At 34.2% G+C, this 20,833-nt stretch overlaps 1 protein-coding gene across 3 annotated transcripts in view; it reads right to left on the bottom strand.

Annotated features, from left to right (window-relative positions):
* LOC128205924 (FAD-dependent oxidoreductase domain-containing protein 2-like) overlaps positions 1-20,833 on the bottom strand; it is a 61,686-nt gene that overhangs the window by 4,396 nt on the left and 36,457 nt on the right. For all 3 annotated transcript variants that reach the window (XM_052907989.1, XM_052907993.1, XM_052907999.1), the window contains exons 4-10: positions 19,474-19,629; positions 14,030-14,160; positions 11,251-11,371; positions 5,805-6,044; positions 4,595-4,761; positions 3,906-4,068; positions 3,132-3,367 (exon numbers count right to left, since the gene is read on the bottom strand). In XM_052907989.1, the coding sequence (XP_052763949.1) occupies positions 3,132-3,367; positions 3,906-4,068; positions 4,595-4,761; positions 5,805-6,044; positions 11,251-11,371; positions 14,030-14,160; positions 19,474-19,629 (1,214 nt within the window). The remainder of the gene's footprint in view (positions 1-3,131; positions 3,368-3,905; positions 4,069-4,594; positions 4,762-5,804; positions 6,045-11,250; positions 11,372-14,029; positions 14,161-19,473; positions 19,630-20,833) is intronic.

The raw sequence follows: 20,833 nt of genomic DNA, 5'->3' as shown, positions 1-20,833 counted from the left end.
ATGTGATATCTGGAATATTGGTCACTAATTGAAACGTTTCATTTAATTCCATGCAATCCATCTCAATTTAACACAATTAGTGAGGCCAGACAAGTTATTAAATGGCATATAAGTTAAGGCGACTTGATAATCAATACAGAGAAATGTTCAGAAATACACAGAAGTTTTCAAGGAATATTAAGCCAACACTGAACAATTCAATTCAACATCCATTACTTTATTTTCCAAGCAATTAAAACAATGGCCATTCCCACTTTCATGTACCGAGCTCATTCATTTATTTCAATATATCCTCCGCGTGGGAGATTAGAACACAATGTAATATATATAAGCATGTTTAAATATGTCAGTAGAAAAAGTTAATTCATGCAAGAAGTAGCATGAGAGTAATACATACATGTATACAATGGGTTCAAGTCAAACACATTATTTATGACAAACTAACAGCAATTGTATGATCATACAATATAGACATAATCAGCTTACGCAATATATGCACAAATGCCACTGTTTCAGTATTATTTAAACACTATTGAAAGTATTGTATACATTGAACGCATCTTGTACATAACGGAAACTAAGCTTGCATAACAGCAATTGATTATAGTCTTCATTTTGTATGTACTTGCTCCCTAAAACAAAATCTCTGAAAATTGTCGAATCTTTTTTAGCTAAGTCGGATCCGACATGTTGACCAAATACCATGTTTATATCACAATAAAAACTCTCGCGTACAGCTGCTGTACACGGACAAGCAAACACGATATGCTCGGTTTTGTTAAAGAACACGCGTTTGCAAATTAAGCAGACAGAGTGCAGTAAAGAGGGCTTGTCTAGCCACAAGTTAGCAATAAAATGCGCAAGTTTTAAGTCCGAGCGATTATTTGCGGACTGCCACACAACACATGGCTCAATTTGTTTATGGAGATTTTTGAATAGTAAAAAATCCCTGTCGCTAATAAGTCTTTCGCGCCATAAAGTAAGTTCTGTCTGTTTCACGGTTTTATGAATAGAGCTTTTCCAGCTCGACTTCGAACGCGCGACATTATGCAATATGAAATCGTTAAGGCTATCTTGCAAGCGGTATTTGTTTACCAAAGCGCATATGTCAGGTATAAAGGTAAGCATTGGATTACTTGTTCGGCGATTAAGAAATGTTATATATTTCCTTATAAAAAGTTGTCGCGTTAAACTTTTTTTACTTTAATCCAGTAACCATCCTTGTTTTCTGATTTTTTTAAAATAAGAAAAATTTAAATAATACAAATTACAACTATCTAATGTAAATCATCCGATCAAGCATCTGACCTTACATGCTTTTTTCCTACAATTATCAAAATGTTGCAAACAGACATGGTAATCTAAAATCAACTATCTAGAGACGCTTTAGTAAATTAGATCTCAATAATGTGTCTCATCCTATTATCAGCAATGTCGGGACTGTCTTGTACACTAATGTTTCACTTAGTGATCAGAGGAGCTCATCAAAATCAGGTCCCTTGGGATACAGAAATTTAGTAAAAACAGGATAACATTATTTCTCAAAGAAAATTGGTTTCTCCAAAATTTGGCTATTCGATCTTCTCAACATGAGAAAAACAATTTTCTTCAGTATTTACATGGTTTCAAGGAAGATTTTCGCGTCCTCAAGAGACTGTTTAAAGAAATTCCATCAACTGAATTTGTCAGAAAAGGTAAAGGCTTTTAATTATAGGAAAATTCCATCACATTCAATTTAGGATGCTTCCACTTTGACAATAGTATTCACATCAATTTTAGCTAGTCTGTTCTTGTATTTAAAAAAAGTTATTCTCATCGTCTTGCAGAGTGCCGATGTCAATGGCAGCCTCATGCAAATGTTTTAACCTTGGCCATTACTCAAAAAATGTTCAAATTATATAAAATATTCAGACAAAAGACATATTTATAGCAAGTCATATAGTGAGGCTTAACAATAGTGCCCCTTTAATAACAGATGAACACTGGCGCTCCCTCTGCAGCGCACAGTGAAGTTGTCTTCTCTTTGAAATATGCAAATATGAAAATCTCCGCAGAAGACATTGCAAATTTGTGTTTCACAGACCAATGCTCCATTCTAAAATTACCACTTGAAATTAAATTCTGTTACTACCAAATAATAATTAGTATAACATGACCATATCCACAGGCCAATCTTATATTTATAACTTCAGTTAACAATTGTTGCCTTAAGATATTAATGTGGTTAAATTGTAATAAAGAGCATGATGTGATGTAATCACTGACAATAGAGCTATCAAGATGTATTATAAATACTCATATATCTTATTGTAAAGAATCTTTAGCGTTTTATAGAAAATCTAAAAACAAATTTGGAAAAAATAAGATTTTATAGCATATTTTTTAAAGTAAATTAATAATCCAAGGAAAGTTTATTCCAATGAAAATCCTCAACATGTATATATTTTACTGATAAATTGAATAGGTAAACTATCTTCTTAAAGGCATTACTTAATAGAACTATCTGTATTCAGTGCCGATCAGGGTCATTATAGCACCATAAGTTACAAAGCTAAGATGTAAGCATCAAAGCCAACCCTAAAGAAAATAAGCCAACATTGCAAAACTCAGTGTTTTGATATCAAAGACAGGGATGGTGACTTAGGCACTATAAAATGAATGATCTTAATATATCATTCTTTATATCAGAAGCCAGTTTCCCAGACAATAAAATTTCGAACACATCTGCTTTAAGAAAACAGTAGAATATGATATATTAAAACTAAATCGAGATCATTCTATAACAGGTACATGAAATCTGTGATGAATGATTTTTAAAACAGTACAACGATAGATGTAGACTAGATCAGTATCAGCTTGACATCAAACGTTTCCCAAAAATGTTGCAATTATTGGCACTAACAGAAAGAGCCGACCAATTCTTAACAGACGTTTCATCCAGATATTGAAAAAATTATAATGGTTACTAATTACATGTATTTTACACAATCATTACTTTGACTGTGACGTTGGAGTAAGACTCAGCTTAAAAGTGGTTTCTATCTTTAAGCTGTAAGACAGCCTACAAATTAAATATAAAAAATACAAAAATAATACAAATAAACTATAATGAAGTCCTCTGTAAGACTCACCAGTGGGCAATTTCTCATAATAGTAGAAAGCTGGATGTAGGAAGTTTGACTTGTGAGCATCCGAGGGGTCTCCTGTTGCCCTGTCCAATCGGAATATATCGTTGCCCGGCCCGGAGAAGTTTGGCCCGTATTGAAGGTTGAGGACAATTATTTTGCTTCCTTTATGGCCCGACATCTCATACAAATTGTGGACCAAGTTGATAGGGAATTCTTCCAGGTATGTGTATGTTTCATTTCTGTAACAAAGAGCAACATCAGCTTAGGCTTTAGCTTTCATTGTTCTATCAAGGTTATTTCTGTATTTCTTTCCAAGCTCTTGGTATAAGTAAACAGAATAACATCTGTTTAACTGAAAAAAAAATGACTATACAAGTTTTTAATAAATATACTTCACATACACACATTTTATTGAGTGGTATTAGAGTTATAAATCAAGAGCTTTTGTGAATACGTACCTGTAAATCTTACTGTACTTTCCTTATACAAAGCAAACATTTAATCTTATTTTCATTTAAGATAACATACAGAAATACAGAGTACTCCCAACAACCTCAGGGCTGGATTATTTAACAACTGTAGATATGTTTCAAACAATTTCCAGAAGATAAGAGACGTCTTTTGGTATAGGGGTCTGCCTTTCACCCAAAAGGTCATGGGTTTTAGCCCCACCAGGGAACAAATCTCATGGCTTCTCAAAAAAGGACACCAGCACTGCTCCCGACCAGATATTATAATTCTGTCTTTAAATTTGAAATATATAGAAATACTGTTTACCCGAGGATGATAACATCTCCGAGCACAGAGAACATCTGGTAGATTCCTGAGGCTTCATTGATACGCTTGAGTATGTGGGTCAGGAGCTGTTGGTGTGGCACTGTCGTCGAGGGCCATGCATTACCATGGTAACGCCACTCCAGCAACCTGTGTAAGGCACGTGCTGCAACACATGGTTAGGCAATATACAATCAGCTGAGAATTCAACATAAATCATCTCTCCCTCTCTACACACTTTGAAACTTTAAAGAATATTACAAGTCAAATAGTCAAACATCAATCCCAAAGCCAGTATCCATAAAACATTTTAAGTCATTTCTTAACATAGAAACATTTCTTAGTTTTCATAGTCAAATTAAAAGAAAAGTATAAAAGTTTTTTTAAAATAAAAGCATACATATTTAATAAAATCAATGAAAATGGAGTATTCAAGATATTATTAAGTTATCATATTAAATGCCCATTGATAAACATAAGTTCAGAAATGGCTTAAGATATTTTATGATAACCAGCTCTCATTTAGTGGTGGTTTATGGTACTGCCATATTTGACTGTACGTTTAATACATGAATGCTATCAAAATGAAAAAAACAACATCCTAACACTAAAATATTCAACTTAAAATTTTAGCATATTACATTTTATATATTATCTACAGCAAATTAAATTTTTTTAAAAGATTTTGGTACCAGAATATCTGAATCCATGAATAAACCCTCCTGCTGACTTGCGGAAGTCGAGGGAGTGTGATGCTGTTCCAGCGACAAACATGCCAGTGTGGTCCACTGACTCATAGTTGTGGTTGATGGACGGATACTTCTTTGCTCGGCCCTTCGGAAAGCTTATCTTCATTGTTCTGATAAAAGTAATAGTTCCAACATTGGTACAAAATAAGCACAAGACTGAAAGCCCTACACCAGGATGAGGTTTGCAAGGCTCTTGTTACCATAAATTTTACATAGCCAGGATTAATTGAATTTCTGTTACCAAGTAGTGCTGTACAACTCCGGGCTTTTTGATTCAAAAGTCTCACTCAAATGACTGCTTTACAATATAGCATTACCGTTCATTAATGTGATGGTAATCAGAAATGTTAAACAAAACATATTTTAAAACAGAAAATTCGCATTTTATCTATCCTTTGAAATGATTGATTTTTTAAAACTTTATTTCCTGATAAGTAATGGAAATAAGGCAAACAAGGCCAGAATGCAAAATGCATATTATTGGTAGTTTTGATGATAATGAATTAATAAAAAAAAAAAAAATGGCAACATACAGTTTTATATGTTAAGTTTTCTATGAATAAAAGTGACAGATCTTAACATATATCATACCAACAAAAAATTAAGCTTTGTGATACAATTATGATTACTGCAAAAAGTTCAAGTAGCGATGTAACCGCCTGTCACAGGGAAAAAAATTACCTCCGGCTTATCATTCATTTCCCGACAAATAAAAACTATTATTACTAATCATTTTTTGTAATTAATTTCATTCTGATATTAGAAGCTCAAAGGCAAATTAATGATTTCAGTGTATTAACCCTGTTATAAAATTATTCTACTTTCATCACAAACATTTTATCATAATGTCTAAATGAAATTTAATAATGAAGGTAGAACTTATCTGTTTAAAACAAAGGCTCTAGCTCTCTTATAGATATATTTTTTCACAAAAGTAAACTAAATATTTCTAAATTCTTATTCAGCTGTTAGTTCTTTCCTATGGTTTGGTTAAAACATTTTTAGATTAATTTTATGAGGAAAATGTGACAAACATTTAATCCATTTGTCAAATAAAAAAACATGTCAAAGACGTTCTCTGTGTCACAAATGTGTAAACATAATAATATTACTTCTAAAGCTTTAAACACAAACAAATCATGTTCCTACTTACTCGTTAAAAATACTGTTATCAAAAGTAAAACCAAGGCATCTGATGATTCTGTCATAAGGCTCCCGCATGGCAAAGTTATCGAAGGTGTCCTCTGACTCCTCCTCAGGGCCGCTATCAACGATTTTCAGGGCGAGTTTCCCATCTGCGTCCTTCACAATCGCGACTTCGCTGAGAGAGGCTTCCAGGACACCATCCAGGGACTTAAGCTGATAAGTGTCCAGCAGCTCATTGTTGATGGCCCTGAAATACAGCATAGAAGAAACAGTTCAGATTAGTTTGGTGTTGCATTTTTGACATGGCAAGAAAATAATTGTAATAAATTGGAACTTTAGGAGTGAGCTATGAAAAACCAAATAATGCTCAGTCTTCTATGTCAAGCTTTATATTTGTCCCTAGTTGTGATGCATCATATTTGAAGCATCATCCTGGGATTCCTGGTTGTGGTTCATCATATGTGAAGCATTATAATGGGATTCCTAGTTGTGTTGCATTGTGTGTAAAGCATAATACATGGATTCCAAGTAGCAGTGCATCATATGTGAAACATCATAATGGGATTCCTGGTTGTGGTGCATCGTGTGTAAAGCATAATACATGGATTCCAAGTAGCGGTGCATCATATGTGAAGCATTATACTGGGATTCCTGGTTGTGGTGCATTGTGTGTAAAGCATAATACATGGATTCCAAGTAGCTGTGCATCATATGTGAAGCATTATACTGGGATTCCTAGTTGTGGTGCATTGTGTGTAAAGAATAATAAGTGGATTCCTAGTTGTGGTGCATCATATGTGCAGCATTATACTGGGATTCCTAGTTGTGGTGCATTGTGTGTGCAGCATTATACTGGGATTCCTAGTTGTGGTGCATCAGATGTGAAGCATTATACAGGGATTCCTAGTTGTGGTGCTTCGTGTGTAAAGCATTATACTGGGATATTCGAGTGGTGTTAAATTTGTGTTGATAAGATCAGACAAACAATGAATAAGCTTATAATAAGGGATAAATGAATGAAGTCTCTTTTTATGGATATAGACCTTTTTACAACTTACCAAGTGAGCAGGAATGGTTATTAAAGACTAAAATTTAATGATAAAAATTATTTATTGACCAAGCACACAACCCTCATTAAAATGAATGGCAAATAATGAGCTTATCTGAGACAATATTAAGCTAGGCTAGAATTTCTGTTGATCTTTTCACAATAATTCAAGCCCCATTTGAAAACTATCGCTTAACTACCACTTCCAGCCAATGTTAACAACTGCGTGTAACTGGAAGTGACAGTGCCATCCTTCAAATAGCATGCCGTAATAAGAAAAAATAAAACAATTCCTGATATTGATGACCATTAAATGATAGCTTTATTAGATAACTTTGGTTGCCTCTCAGACTTTTGTCTCTGGTTCTGTTAAAGATCAAAGGATAATTTTAGCTTGGGACTAAATCATCCAATCTAAATCATGCCTAATAATTGTAGTCATTTTTCTTGTGGTATAAACATCAATACAGATCTCACTGTTTTTCTGTTACTATTTTAACACAACATAACTCTGCGTCCTGATTTTATAACCAGTGCATGATTTTAACTCCAGGGGTGATTATGCTATTCTATAAAAATATTTTATCCCCATCAATAAAGTTAAACAAGGGCACTGCCAGCTGACACCCCTCCAGATCCATTTTTCTCACTTGTTCAATAGCTATAACTTAACATTTAAGTTAAGCTAGGGTTAAGGGACTTGTTACATATATGAGGGTATAACTCAGAGTTAAATGCCTTGTTACAAATAAGAGGGTATAACTCAGAGTTAAGGGCCTTGCTACAAATATGAGGGTATAACTCAGAATAAAGGGCCTTGTTACAAATATGAGGGTTGGTATAACTCAGAATAAAGGGCCTCGTTACAAATATGAGGGTATAACTCAGAATTAAGGGCCTTGCTACAAATATGAGGGTATAACTCATAATAAAGGGCCTTGTTACAAATATGAGGGTATAACTCAGAGTTAAGGGCCTTGCTACAAATATGAGGGTATAACTCATAATAAAGGGCCTCGTTACAAATATGAGGGTATAACTCATAATAAAGGGCCTCGTTACAAATATGAAGGTATAACTCATAATAAAGGGCCTCGTTACAAATATGAGGGTATAACTCAGAGTTAAGGGCCTTGCTACAAATATGAGGGTATAACTCAGAATAAAGGGCCTCGTTACAAATATGAGGGTATAACTCATAATAAAGGGCCTCGTTACAAATATGAGGGTATAACTCATAATAAAGGGCCTCGTTACAAATATGAGGGTATAACTCAGAGTTAAGGGCCTTGCTACAAATATGAGGGTATAACTCAGAATAAAGGGCCTTGTTACAAATATGAGGGTTGGTATAACTCAGAGTTAAGGGCCTTGCTACAAATATGAGGGTATAACTCATAATAAAGGGCCTCGTTACAAATATGAGGGTATAACTCATAATAAAGGGCCTCGTTACAAATATGAGGGTATAACTCATAATAAAGGGCCTCGTTACAAATATGAGGGTATAACTCAGAGTTAAGGGCCTTGCTACAAATATGAGGGTATAACTCAGAATAAAGGGCCTTGTTACAAATATGAGGGTTGGTATAACTCAGAATAAAGGGCCTTGTTACAAATATGAGGGTATAACTCAGAATAAAGAGGGTTGGTATAACTCAGAATAAAGGGCCTCGTTACAAATATGAGGATATAACTCAGAGTTAAGGGCCTTGCTACAAATATGAGGGTATAACTCATAATAAAGGGCCTTGTTACAAATATGAGGGTTGGTATAACTCAGAATAAAGGGCCTTGTTACATATATGAGGGTATAACTCAAAGTTAAGGGCCTTGTTACATATATGAGGGTATAACTCAGAAATAAGGGCCTTGTTAAAAATATGAGGGTATAACTCAGAATAAAGGGTCTTGTTACATATATGAGGGTATAACTCAGAGTTAAGGGCCTTGTTACATATATGAGGGTATAACTCAGAGTTAAGGGCCTTGTTACATATGAGGGTATAACTCAGAGTTAAGGGCCTTGTTACATATATGAGGGTATAACTCAGAGTTAAGGGCCTTGTTACATATATGAGGGTATAACTCAGAGTTAAGGGACTTGTTACATATATGAGGGTATAACTCAGAGTTAAGGGCCTTGTTACATATATGAGGGTATAACTCAGCAAGCATTTAAGTTAAGCTAGAGTTAAGGGCCTTGTTACACATACGAGGGTATAACTCAGCAAGCATTTAAGTTAAGTTAGAGTTAACGGCGATGTTACACATTAACGGACACATATTGTCATTAATACATAATAATGTGTAGTAAGTTTCGTGTGAATAACTTAAGTGATTTTAATTATGGCCAATCTTTGAAGATTTTTCATGCTGCCGCTATCACTGACAACTATCGTTACTTTTTTTAATTCATGAAATATGAATAGTCCTCTGTGGTAAATCTACAATTTTAGTAACAAGCATGTTATTCTGAACCTATTACTCCGTATCCCACAAAAGGTTAAAATGATTATCAATACCCACAGGACTATTAACCATATTTGAGTGCGTGCAAAAGATGTGATTTTATAGCACCAGCGGCATTTTGTATAAAGCAGAAGATGGCAATTCATGGCTACACGCCAGACATAAAGAAGTGTATTGTTGTATAAGAAAGCTAGGGAATGCAACAAAAGATATATTTCCAATTACAAGCCTAATATAGCTAGAATGAAAGTGGATAAGCTGTATTCTGAGTTCAATTTAAAATATGGAAGTAATGTTCTCTATGTTCAGATGCAACAACAATATCCACCGTTCCTGGATTTTGATTTCTCTTAAACAAGTAAGAATGAGCTGGTCTATTACTGGAAACTAATTATTTTATATACAAATGAATATCTATAGAAATACCCTGTAGATACTTCAAAGATGGCCAAGAAACTTGTGGATACAAATTCCAGTATTAAAAGTTAATTTCTGCAAAAGATATTAATTCCTTATGAGGAAAAAATGATTCAGAAAAATGTCGTTTGTTGGAACATCATTTTTTGCATGAAACTAGTCATTTTATCCTTATATTGTTATACAATATTCTAAAGAATTTTAGTTACTTTTTGATATTAGTACACGTGATTATACTTTTAAATGAAGTCATTTTTTAGATCTCAATGTAAAAAACATGCGACGAACTATATGAAAACACAGGCAAGCCTAGTACGTTCTGAGAGTTTCTGCCTTATATTTGCAAACAATTATCTCAAACAATAACATAAAAGATATTTGACATTAAAATAGCAATAAATACTAATTGCCAGGAATTTCCTCTACAATAATCAAGCAGCTCATATTTTTTAAGTGGCCAATTATTATCCAGCTGGGAGAGGCATTAAATCTGTCACAGTCTCCATTGTTGAATAAAACCTGCAGTTTTACTGAAAATTGGTTCAATTGTTCCAGGATCAGAGAGCTGTAAATACGCTATACATGCATGAAAACATTTTCAATCAGAAATTCACTGATGCCTCATAAAATAATATGAAGCTTAATTTTTTTTAATTTTTTTTTGTCATGCTCTAACAGATTTAATGATATATATTTTCTTATAATTCTCTCATGCACAGGTGACACTAATTATTTTTCTCAAGTTGATATCTGAGTGGAAGAATAAGGTAATTAAGCCCAAATGTTTTCCTTATATATGTATAAATAACAGGATACTATTTTTTTTTGGGGGGGGGATAAATTACATAGTACCCTTCATTTTTTGAGACTTTTAAATGAAATTATCTTACAGGTAATCATGGCAAACTATTTTGTCCTTTATAAAATCAAGTTTAAGCAAGACATTTGGATAAATGAAATATGATACATAGGCCTGTTAAACTTAAAATATTTCATATTAATAGACGAACTCAGTCAACTAATCTTGAAATGTATAAACATCACCAATGGCAATACATTTTTTTTTTGTATTTCCTTACTTTTGTTGATTTTTATTGCTTACTTAATTTCAATTTTCACAAATATGAAGCAAATAATGTAACCATGACACTAAGATGATTTCAATTTATGACAAAATAAACCTAGATCATTATAGAAACAGTCCCAGCTGTTTAATTAGTTCAAATTTCGTAACATGTCATTCAGTTGATCTAGATACTGTTCATCAGTAAGAGATAATGCCAATGTGTATCCATTTGTCTCAGTCATTCAAGGGGCATAGCAGTAAGAGATGACGCCAATGCATATCCATATGTCTTAGTCACACTAAGGAGGCATAGCGCAACCAATACTTCAGCCCCACTTTGGGACTTGCTGTTTGACACCAAGGTTCTAACAATATCTAGACAATCCAAAACATGAAATTATCAGTGAAATTGCCTAGTATCATGACTACATGAATTAAAAACACTTGTACCTTAGATCCCCAACATAATGTGTGGCCCAGGAGAGACGGACACGAGAACGGGCAATCATGTGGATAAGGTTCGTAGATCCGTAGATGTGGGTGGCTGTCTCAAACGCAGAGTTACCTCGACCTGTAATTAAATCATAAACATTTCTCCTAGTTCCTGATACATGTAATAAAACAAAGAAGTATTCATAATTCATAATTTTCCAATAATTCAAAAGGCATTAAAAAGACAATCTATGACTAAGCATGAGGTGCATAATCTCTGATGGAAATGGTACACATTTCATGGTAAATCACAGTGCATAATCAAGAGTGCCTCTGTTGGTAATGGTACACATTTCATGATCAATCACAGTGCATAATCAAGAGTGCCTCTGTTGGAAATGGTACTCATTTCATGATCAATCACAGTGCATAATCAAGAGTGCCTCTGTTGGTATCGTACTAATTTCATGATCAATCACAGTGCGTAATCAAGAGTGCCTCTGTTGATATGGTACACACTTCATGATCAATCACACTGCATAATCAAGAGTGCCTCTGTTGGTAATGGTACACATTTCATGATCAATCACACTGCATAATCAAGAGTGCCTCTGTTGGTAATGGTACATATTTCATGATCAATCACACTGCATAATCAAGAGTGCCTCTGTTGGTAATGGTACACATTTCATGATCAATCACACTGCATAATCAAGATTGCCTCTGTTGGTAATGGTACACACTTTATGATCAATCACACTGCATAATCAAGAGTGCCTCTGTTGGTAACGGTACACACTTCATGATCAATCACACTGCATAATCAAGAGTGCCTCTGTTGGTAATGGTTCACATTTCATGATTAATCACACTACATAATCAAGAGTGCCTCTGTTGGTAATGGTACACATTTTATGATCAATCACAGTGCGTAATCAAGAGTGCCTCTGTTGGTAATGGTACACACTTCATGATCAATCACACTGCATAATCAAGAGTGCCTCTGTTGTTAATGGTTCACATTTCATGATTAATCACACTGCATAATCAAGAGTGCCTCTGTTGGTAATGGTACATATTTCATGATCAATCACACTGCATAATCAAGAGTGCCTCTGTTGGTAATGGTACATATTTCATGATCAATCACACTGCATAATCAAGAGTGCCTCTGTTGGTAATGGTACACATTTCATGATCAATCACACTGCATAATCAAGAGTGCCTCTGTTGGTAATGGTACATATTTCATGATCAATCACACTGCATAATCAAGAGTGCCTCTGTTGGTAATGGTACACACTTTATGATCAATCACACTGCATAATCAAGAGTGCCTCTGTTGGTAACGGTACACACTTCATGATCAATCACACTGCATAATCAAGAGTGCCTCTGTTGGTAATGGTACATATTTCATGATCAATCACACTGCATAATCAAGAGTGCCTCTGTTGGTAATGGTACACATTTCATGATCAATCACACTGCATAATCAAGAGTGCCTCTGTTGGTAATGGTACATATTTCATGATCAATCACACTGCATAATCAAGAGTGCCTCTGTTGGTAATGGTACACACTTTATGATCAATCACACTGCATAATCAAGAGTGCCTCTGTTGGTAATGATACACACTTCATGATCAATCACACTGCATAATCAAGAGTGCCTCTGTTGGTAATGGTACACACTTCATGATCAATCACACTGCATAATCAAGAGTGCCTCTGTTGGTAATGGTACACACTTTATGATCAATCACACTGCATAATCAAGAGTGCCTCTGTTGGTAATGGTTCACATTTCATGATCAATCACACTGCATAATCAAGAGTGCCTCTGTTGGTAATGGTACACATTTCATGATCATTTTCAAGGCGTAATTAAGAGTGCCACTGTTGGTAATGGTACACATTTCATGATCATTTTCAAGGCGTAATTAAGTGTGCCACTGTTGGTAATGGTTCACATTTCATGATCATTTTCAAGGCGTAATTAAGAGTGCCACTGTTGGTAATGGTTCACATTTTGTGATACATATGATTGATCATGTTCTAAATATAATAATATTATAATACAAAATTCTGTAATTGAACAATGGATAAATTATTACATGGTTATATGGTTTAAGTACACAATGTCTAAACCATGAGAACATTGTAATTGATTTCTGGGTAGCTTTCTCTAAGACAAAACAGGACTCTTGAAGAAAAAAGTGTTTGTTTTTTGTCAATTTTTGCGCATAAACCCTCAATGTACCTAGGAATCAACCAAGTGAAAGCCAGTCTGTTGGCTCCTAGTTATTCATTCCTTTGCTAACACTTACTCAAATGCTTCTTGAAGTTGATCTCCTAAGTCAATAAACTCAACACTGGCCAACAGCAAGCACACACTACACCAACATGTATACTCAACACTGGCCAACAGCAAGCACACATTACACCAACATGTATACTCAACACTGGCCAACAGCAAGCACACACTACACCAACATGTATACTCAACACTGGCCAACAGCAAGCACACACTACACCAACATGTATACTCAACACTGGCCAACAGCAAGCACACACTACACCAACATGTATACTCAACAATACATTCCATGTCTGTGCGTTTCATACCGCACATGCAAGGTTGGTTAAATCTCTTTTAGGACTTAAGAAGTTACAGTAATGTGGGCTTGTCTATTTTGATAACTTTGTATTAATATTAAAACAACAGTAAAAATGTTTAGGCCTTCAGACTTTACATGGGCCTATTAACCAAATGTGCTTCTGAGATCTCACTCACCCAGAATTAGTACGGTCTGGCCCTCATAGTCATCTTTGTTGAGAGACATGTCCTCGTAACCATCCACCAAATCCATGCCTTCTATGTCCGGAATGTTTGGCTTACCAATACCTGTCGCTATGATCAACCGCCTGCAATCATAAAGAATATCATATGACTTTTTTTGTGTAATAGACTTTTGCTTACCGGTAACTTTTTTTGTTTCTGTTGTAGATACATGTATGTACCCAAATAACTTTTGAGACATAGATGGTAATATTAACATATAACTGAAGCAGGAATGAAAGCCCTAAAAGCGTTGAAAGGCAGTGGGCGTGACAAGTGTGATTTTACTTTCTTTACAATTTCTCTTCACAGACAATAACAATCGAATCCAAAATATCTTAAGAGTGGCCCAAAACTGTAACCAATAAGTGCCTGCCATTACCTAAAAATAGGTAATGTAAATTTCTGCGTAATTATTCATAATTATCTATTCCCCTCGATTCCTCACCAAGCTTTATAAAGATTCTTTGGCTTGCTTTCGAATTCACACAAATGTTGCAATCTTAAGAACATATTGAAATAAAGTGGTCTTTTAATTCGCACATTTTAAAACCACATAACACCATAAGTTTCATTTTGAAACTCTTCAATGCATCGGTTGAGATAATAGGATGAAAACTTATCTCTCAGACTTCTTTGTGGTCTGATTTAATTTCTATCAAACAAAACAAATGATCTAACCATACTATCAAAAAACATTAAGAAATTTTCGAAATATTTCAAAGGTTTTAAACTGATGAGAATCACTAGCATGCCATTGCACCATTAGCACCCACCATACTGTTTCACATTCTCTGGTTTTTTATTGTCAATTCTAAATGTTTTAAAAGGCTGCAGTCAGACCAATCCTTACGTAAAACATAAATACTGTAAAAATGAGCTTAATCCCATTTAACTGATAGATGGATGGTAAACTGCTTCATAAATCTCCTCAATCCTGAAGATGATACATGCATAGTAAAAACTTATGTTTTCACTGTATTTTCATTAAAAAAATAATGTTTAAACAACACGGCTTAAGTCGTACTAAAACTTGTTTGCAAGGGTGGGTGTAACTGATAGCAAAATCAACAAAAAACCAAAGGAAACATTGGATTTCTTTCATTAACACCGGTGTTTATTTGGCCGATCAGTATAAATATTGAAAAATTCATCTATTTTGCGCAGTGCAACAACTGTAATAAAATGATACAGCTTACTCAACTTGACTTTTTTAATATGACAATGACAAGAGTTTTAAGTTTAGTTACAACAAAAACAAACTAACACTCTGATGTTGTTAACTTGTTGTGTTTTTGTTTTTTTAATCTTGATTGGGGCAATAACTACAGTAATTTCAGGGGACAAAGATACACACATATCTTGTCATGACTTACCATAACCAATGCGAATATCTTGAAACAAATATTATAAAGGGTGACATGTCTCTTGTGTGTCTAATTGTCGATCATCACATTTGCAGCTGACAACCTTGACCTTAAGCTGCTAGTCAAATGAGGCTATCCATTTTTCTCAATTCAAATCACTCACAGTAATTAAAATTGAAAACAAAGACATCAAAGGCTAGTTTTTGCACAATATACAAGCAGTTTGATTTGTTAACAGTAGTTGCTCGATAATTAACTTTAACCCAACCATAGAATTAATAAGAAAACGCCATTGGCTCTTGTGAGTTGAGGATCAAACCTACCCAGTAGCTTTAGGTACTAGCAGCCTAATATGGTAGCAAAAAGGAACGAAAATCAATGTTAGGATGACCATATAAGCCTTTGTTATTTAGGATTGACCAGCTTCAAACATCACACAACATGAACATCATAAACAACAAGAGCTGACACAGAGATGTTATGCTCCAATAGTTCACAGCTTTTAAACAGAATTTCTAAATTGAATAACATACTTACATGCAATATATTAATTATCATACTTAATAAGATAACTTTGTTGGATGGTGGAGGGCCATTGTATAAAGTATCAATGAAATACATCAAATAGTTGCTGAGATACCAGGAAAAGTAAGCTTACATGCAAAACCTTAACCAGAATTTCTAAGTTGAATAATAATGGGCCATAATTTGCATTATTTGCAATGTAGGAGTTATATAACATGATTTATCAAGTGGGTTGGATGGATGGGAACATCTGTCTCAAATGCCAATGCGATGCATGATATTATGCTATGATGCAAAATCTTAACCTTGGTGTGATGCCGATGCCAGGTTGACTAGTATAGCTCTCATATTTTTTGAAAAGTCAAGCTAAATATAAGTCTTTATATTGAATTACAACCCTCATTTTCTGGTTAATTAAACATTGAAAGAAATAGAAAATGCCTGTCATTCATTCTTCAAGCTTTTTCAATCAATAAAAACAGAATTAGATTCCGATAAAGTGCATCATTTATCAAGGAATACCGTAAACAATTTTTTTCCAAGAAATAAATGCCAAAGTTTATTCCAGTAGATGAATAAATTTCTTCCAGACGAACAGTAAAAAAGAATATTCTGGATTTTGTCATATGTCTTATAAATCATGACTAGGGGTTGAGAACAGCCCATAAACTGACTTTGTCATCCATTTTTATTATTGCCAGCTTCCTGCTAATGACAAACATTTCCAGTAGTTTGTCCCCACATTGAAAGCTGAGCATAATACCTCATAATGCCATAGCTAAACATGTCTAATTCTGAAACAAGAAAACACAATTCTAAAGAGATAAATCTAGAAACACATGCTGTTATTGGAAATTAATTATTTCTCATGAAAGATTTCAGATGCACTTAAAAGTACTACCAGCATTAAGGACGAGGTAAAAAAATAAATAAACACATATTGAAATAAGAAGTCAGTAATTAAAGAATTTGCCATAAAGATGGCTGCCTCAGTTTGTCATACAGATGGATGCCTCAGTTTGTCAAACAGATGAATGACTCAGTTTGCCATACAGATGGCTGCCTCAGTTTGTCCTACAGATGGATGCCTCAGTTTGTCATACAGATGGATGCCTCAGTTTGTCATACAGATGGACGCCTCAGTATGTCATATAGATGGATGCCTCAGTTTGTCATACAGATGGATGCCTCAGTATGTCATACAGATGGATGCCACAGTTTACCACACTTTTTTTATAATTACCAAAGAGCTTACAAGGGCTCCTGCTGAGTTCTCCTGCTTTTACCCATATTGCGGGCCTCTGCTGATGTTAACAACCTCAAAATTGTGTATTAACCTGGTAATATATTGCAGCCATAGTAATGGCAGTTGGTACACGCGCACATAGTCATTATGAAATTGACCAAGTTGAATATTGGTTTCCAAGTTATGTCCAATATTACAGTTTAAAACAACAGGCACAATGATAACTACATCCGCACCGGTCAAGGCCATGACAAACACCTCTCCTTTTTTTTTTTGACAAACAGACAAAGCTGAATCCAGATCCAGATTCCTTAAACTGACTGATACCCCCGGACCCTGAGCTGTCATTCAAACGTCTGCAGATAGCATGTCCATAGAAATATGGGGTCTTCTTTTGATCGTAATTGACAACGCAAACAACTCCTTATAAAGAATATAGAAGTATGTATACAGAAGGCAGAAACAGGCGGGCAATGCAGCCGGGCCAATACATCATTTACTGATCAGGAAAAGTAATGAGATCAGTCTCTGCAGTCGTTTATTGTTGGAACTCGTGTCAGACAACATGGAAGGCAGAAAAATGCATACGGGTTAACATTATCAAGTTAAAAATGTCATCTTTCTAGTCTCTGTCGAGAGGAAGTTTCACAATGTCCATCCCTTAACAGAAGCAAGTACATATAATAGAAGAGTTAATTTTAATTTGCAATGTCTTGATATCTGCTGTGAAAGAAAGTAGGAATTATGATTTAAGTACCGGTAATTGGATAAGAGAACAATTTCAGAAATGATACTATTTCCATAGTCTCTTATCATCCATTAATGTCATTAAAATAATACAAAACATTCAAAATGAAAGTTGCAAAAAGCTGGAAATTCCAAGATATTAATAGTAATACCCATGAAAGTTGCTTGATATTATTTGAGAGTTATATACCAGGCTTGCTTCATCATTACATTTCATCCAAGTGATAAATGATTTTAACAACTGACAATAAATATAGGAAACTGTTTGAATAATCAGCACGAATAGCATGCTTCCATCAATTACAGGACAACAAACATAACATTTAGGGAGGTTATTTAGACAGCCAGTCTGCATGCAGGGACTTGTGGAAATATCTAGGGACTAGAATGGGCATCGAAAAACATGCAATGGATATCAATATAGTTTCCAAGAATATTAGAACTCTTCATGATTATCAATTGAAAATATAAGCAACATATGAAAGATAAAATTGTTTTTAAAATGAAAGGCTCATGTTTTTTTTTGTTTTTTTTTCAACAACTTATAAGGTCCACAGTTTAGGTATCTGAATAAAGTTCATTCTCATTTTACAATGATAAGCATGCAAATTAGTTAAAATATACATTTAAGCAGTTAGTTAAGTTTTTTGGACTTCAAACATTTTTTGGGCATGCTTACAAACTGCCATAGCAATACAGCCATGCAAACATTCACGGCTGTGATTTTTGCACTAGGAGCTCATTTCTGTTTATTGATCAGAGACCAAGGAAGCGAAGCAAAAAAAAGAAGATAGATATTGCCAATAAAGCAAGTGCAATGAACATCAATCGTTCAGTTTTGTAGTTTTGCCTTTTTAAAGCCGTGAGATAAACGAATGTTTCCTTAAATGATCCATGATCTCCATTTTAAACATTACTGCTTTGTCATGAAGCCCCATATAAGGAGTCTTCAGAGGGCTGGCAATGCATTTCACATGTCTCCAAGGGAAAGTAAAGAATTTAATGGTTTCTGACATGTTTTTTGCCTCTAAAGCACGAAATGATGGATTTCTTGTAGATCATTAATCACTGGATACAAGATATTTCACTCAGGAAACTTTTGAAGCACTTTGGGACCAACTGGGCATGGAATTATCGCCAAAATGTTTCCGCCATGCTTTATAACTAAAAATGATAGATAGTATATCAGACTATCTTTATGACCCACATCACATAAGAACAGGGGAACTCTTTATTGACCAAAGAGAAACCAGAAACATTACGATCAACGTTTGTCTTGGAAAAACAGCAAAATAAACCAAAATAATATTTAAGACTGAACTTAATAGGCGAGTTAATTCAAGCAAAGTACACTTTATTTTGTATCTATGGCCACTTTAGGTGGCAACATGATCAACTTGTGAACACAAAACAGATATACTTTACTACTGTTTGAGCTTATGTAATTTAGAACACAGGGGAGGAGACAGAATTACTACTTATAAAACAAAACGGTCATAATATAATATACTAACCCACATTTGTACGGTACGTCCCTCTGGTCTACCATCGTGTAGACATGGCCGTCGGGGGCACCCTCACACACCTCCTTACGTACGTTGCGTATTTCCGTGTTAAACTGCACATTCAGGGCCAGACGTTGTTGGTAGTCGCGTAGGTAGTCAAGGTATCTACATGGGGAATTATATATTTTATTACTTTTTATACCTCATCTAAATTTGCCATTGTATAATAACATATAACCATCACAAAACATCCTATAATGTCATGTGACAATTGTTAATATCGCCCTCATAATCATGCACATATGAATTATGGATTTCTGCTTTTCATGACGAAGATGTTAATTAAAATGGTGTTATTGAAGTTCATAAGATGCAACTTTCAACTGCACAATATTAATCAACAGCATGTCCCGTTTCAACAGAGTTTTTTTTAAAATAAATAATATTAGGTGAATTTCATTTTTTTGTATTCAGACTTTCCAAAAAAACAGTCACCAGAAGGGAAAATAAAATACTAAAAATCATTTTCAGTTTGTGCCAGTTTAGTTTTTGATTTAATTAGTTAAAGATTTTGATATATTGACATCAATGGAAAAGCAATCATCAATCTGTATTTTGTCAAATTAAAGTCAGTTCTATAAATGTTTAATCACTATTGAAAACTACCAAAAACACTTTGCCTGTACAGACGATCCTTACCAATTTTCAGCATCAAGCACCAACAGATGACAGTAATGTTTCCAAGTTGGTATTTACTTAGTATATATTTTTTTTTTCTAAAATATTTAAAAACTGGGATTTAAGGACCAACTAATTTATATATTTAAAATATCTTTTTTAAAACTCTCGCCTAAGTTAGATATGTTTCAAACAAAACAAATGTCTTATTGCAAGCCTCAAAAACAACTTCACCCTCTTAATTTTTCTCAGGTTTCAACTTTAGGTTATTGTAATCCTCATTGAAATCAGATGATGTATGCTAAATGACAACTTAAACATATGTCCCTGCAAAAAATCAAACAAATTTGGTACATCTCATCTGTTTTAAATGTTTTTACCACATATTACCATTTTTTTCCTAATTTACATAATCGCAATGTCTATTACATCCATCATTTTACGAAAATTGTTCCTTATTGTTAAAAGTTATAATCAGTGAAAGCAAGTTTTTGCCATTAATTAACATCTGCATTGTTAATTTTGACAAATTCTTTCAAAGTCATTAATATAATTTTTTTAATCATTTGAGGTACATCAGTTATTTGACAGACATAAAATACATAAACTTTCATCTTTTACAGTCTTCATCAAATTGTATTGTATTTGCTGTGCCATGGTGTAAATAAATATTATCAACAATTAATGAACA

Source organism: Mya arenaria, chromosome 2 (assembly GCF_026914265.1).
Source record: "Mya arenaria isolate MELC-2E11 chromosome 2, ASM2691426v1".
In the NCBI taxonomy this organism is placed as follows: domain Eukaryota; kingdom Metazoa; phylum Mollusca; class Bivalvia; order Myida; family Myidae; genus Mya; species Mya arenaria.
The sequence above is the reverse complement of the archived record's forward strand: the minus strand, read 5'-3'. Positions and strand labels throughout refer to the sequence as shown.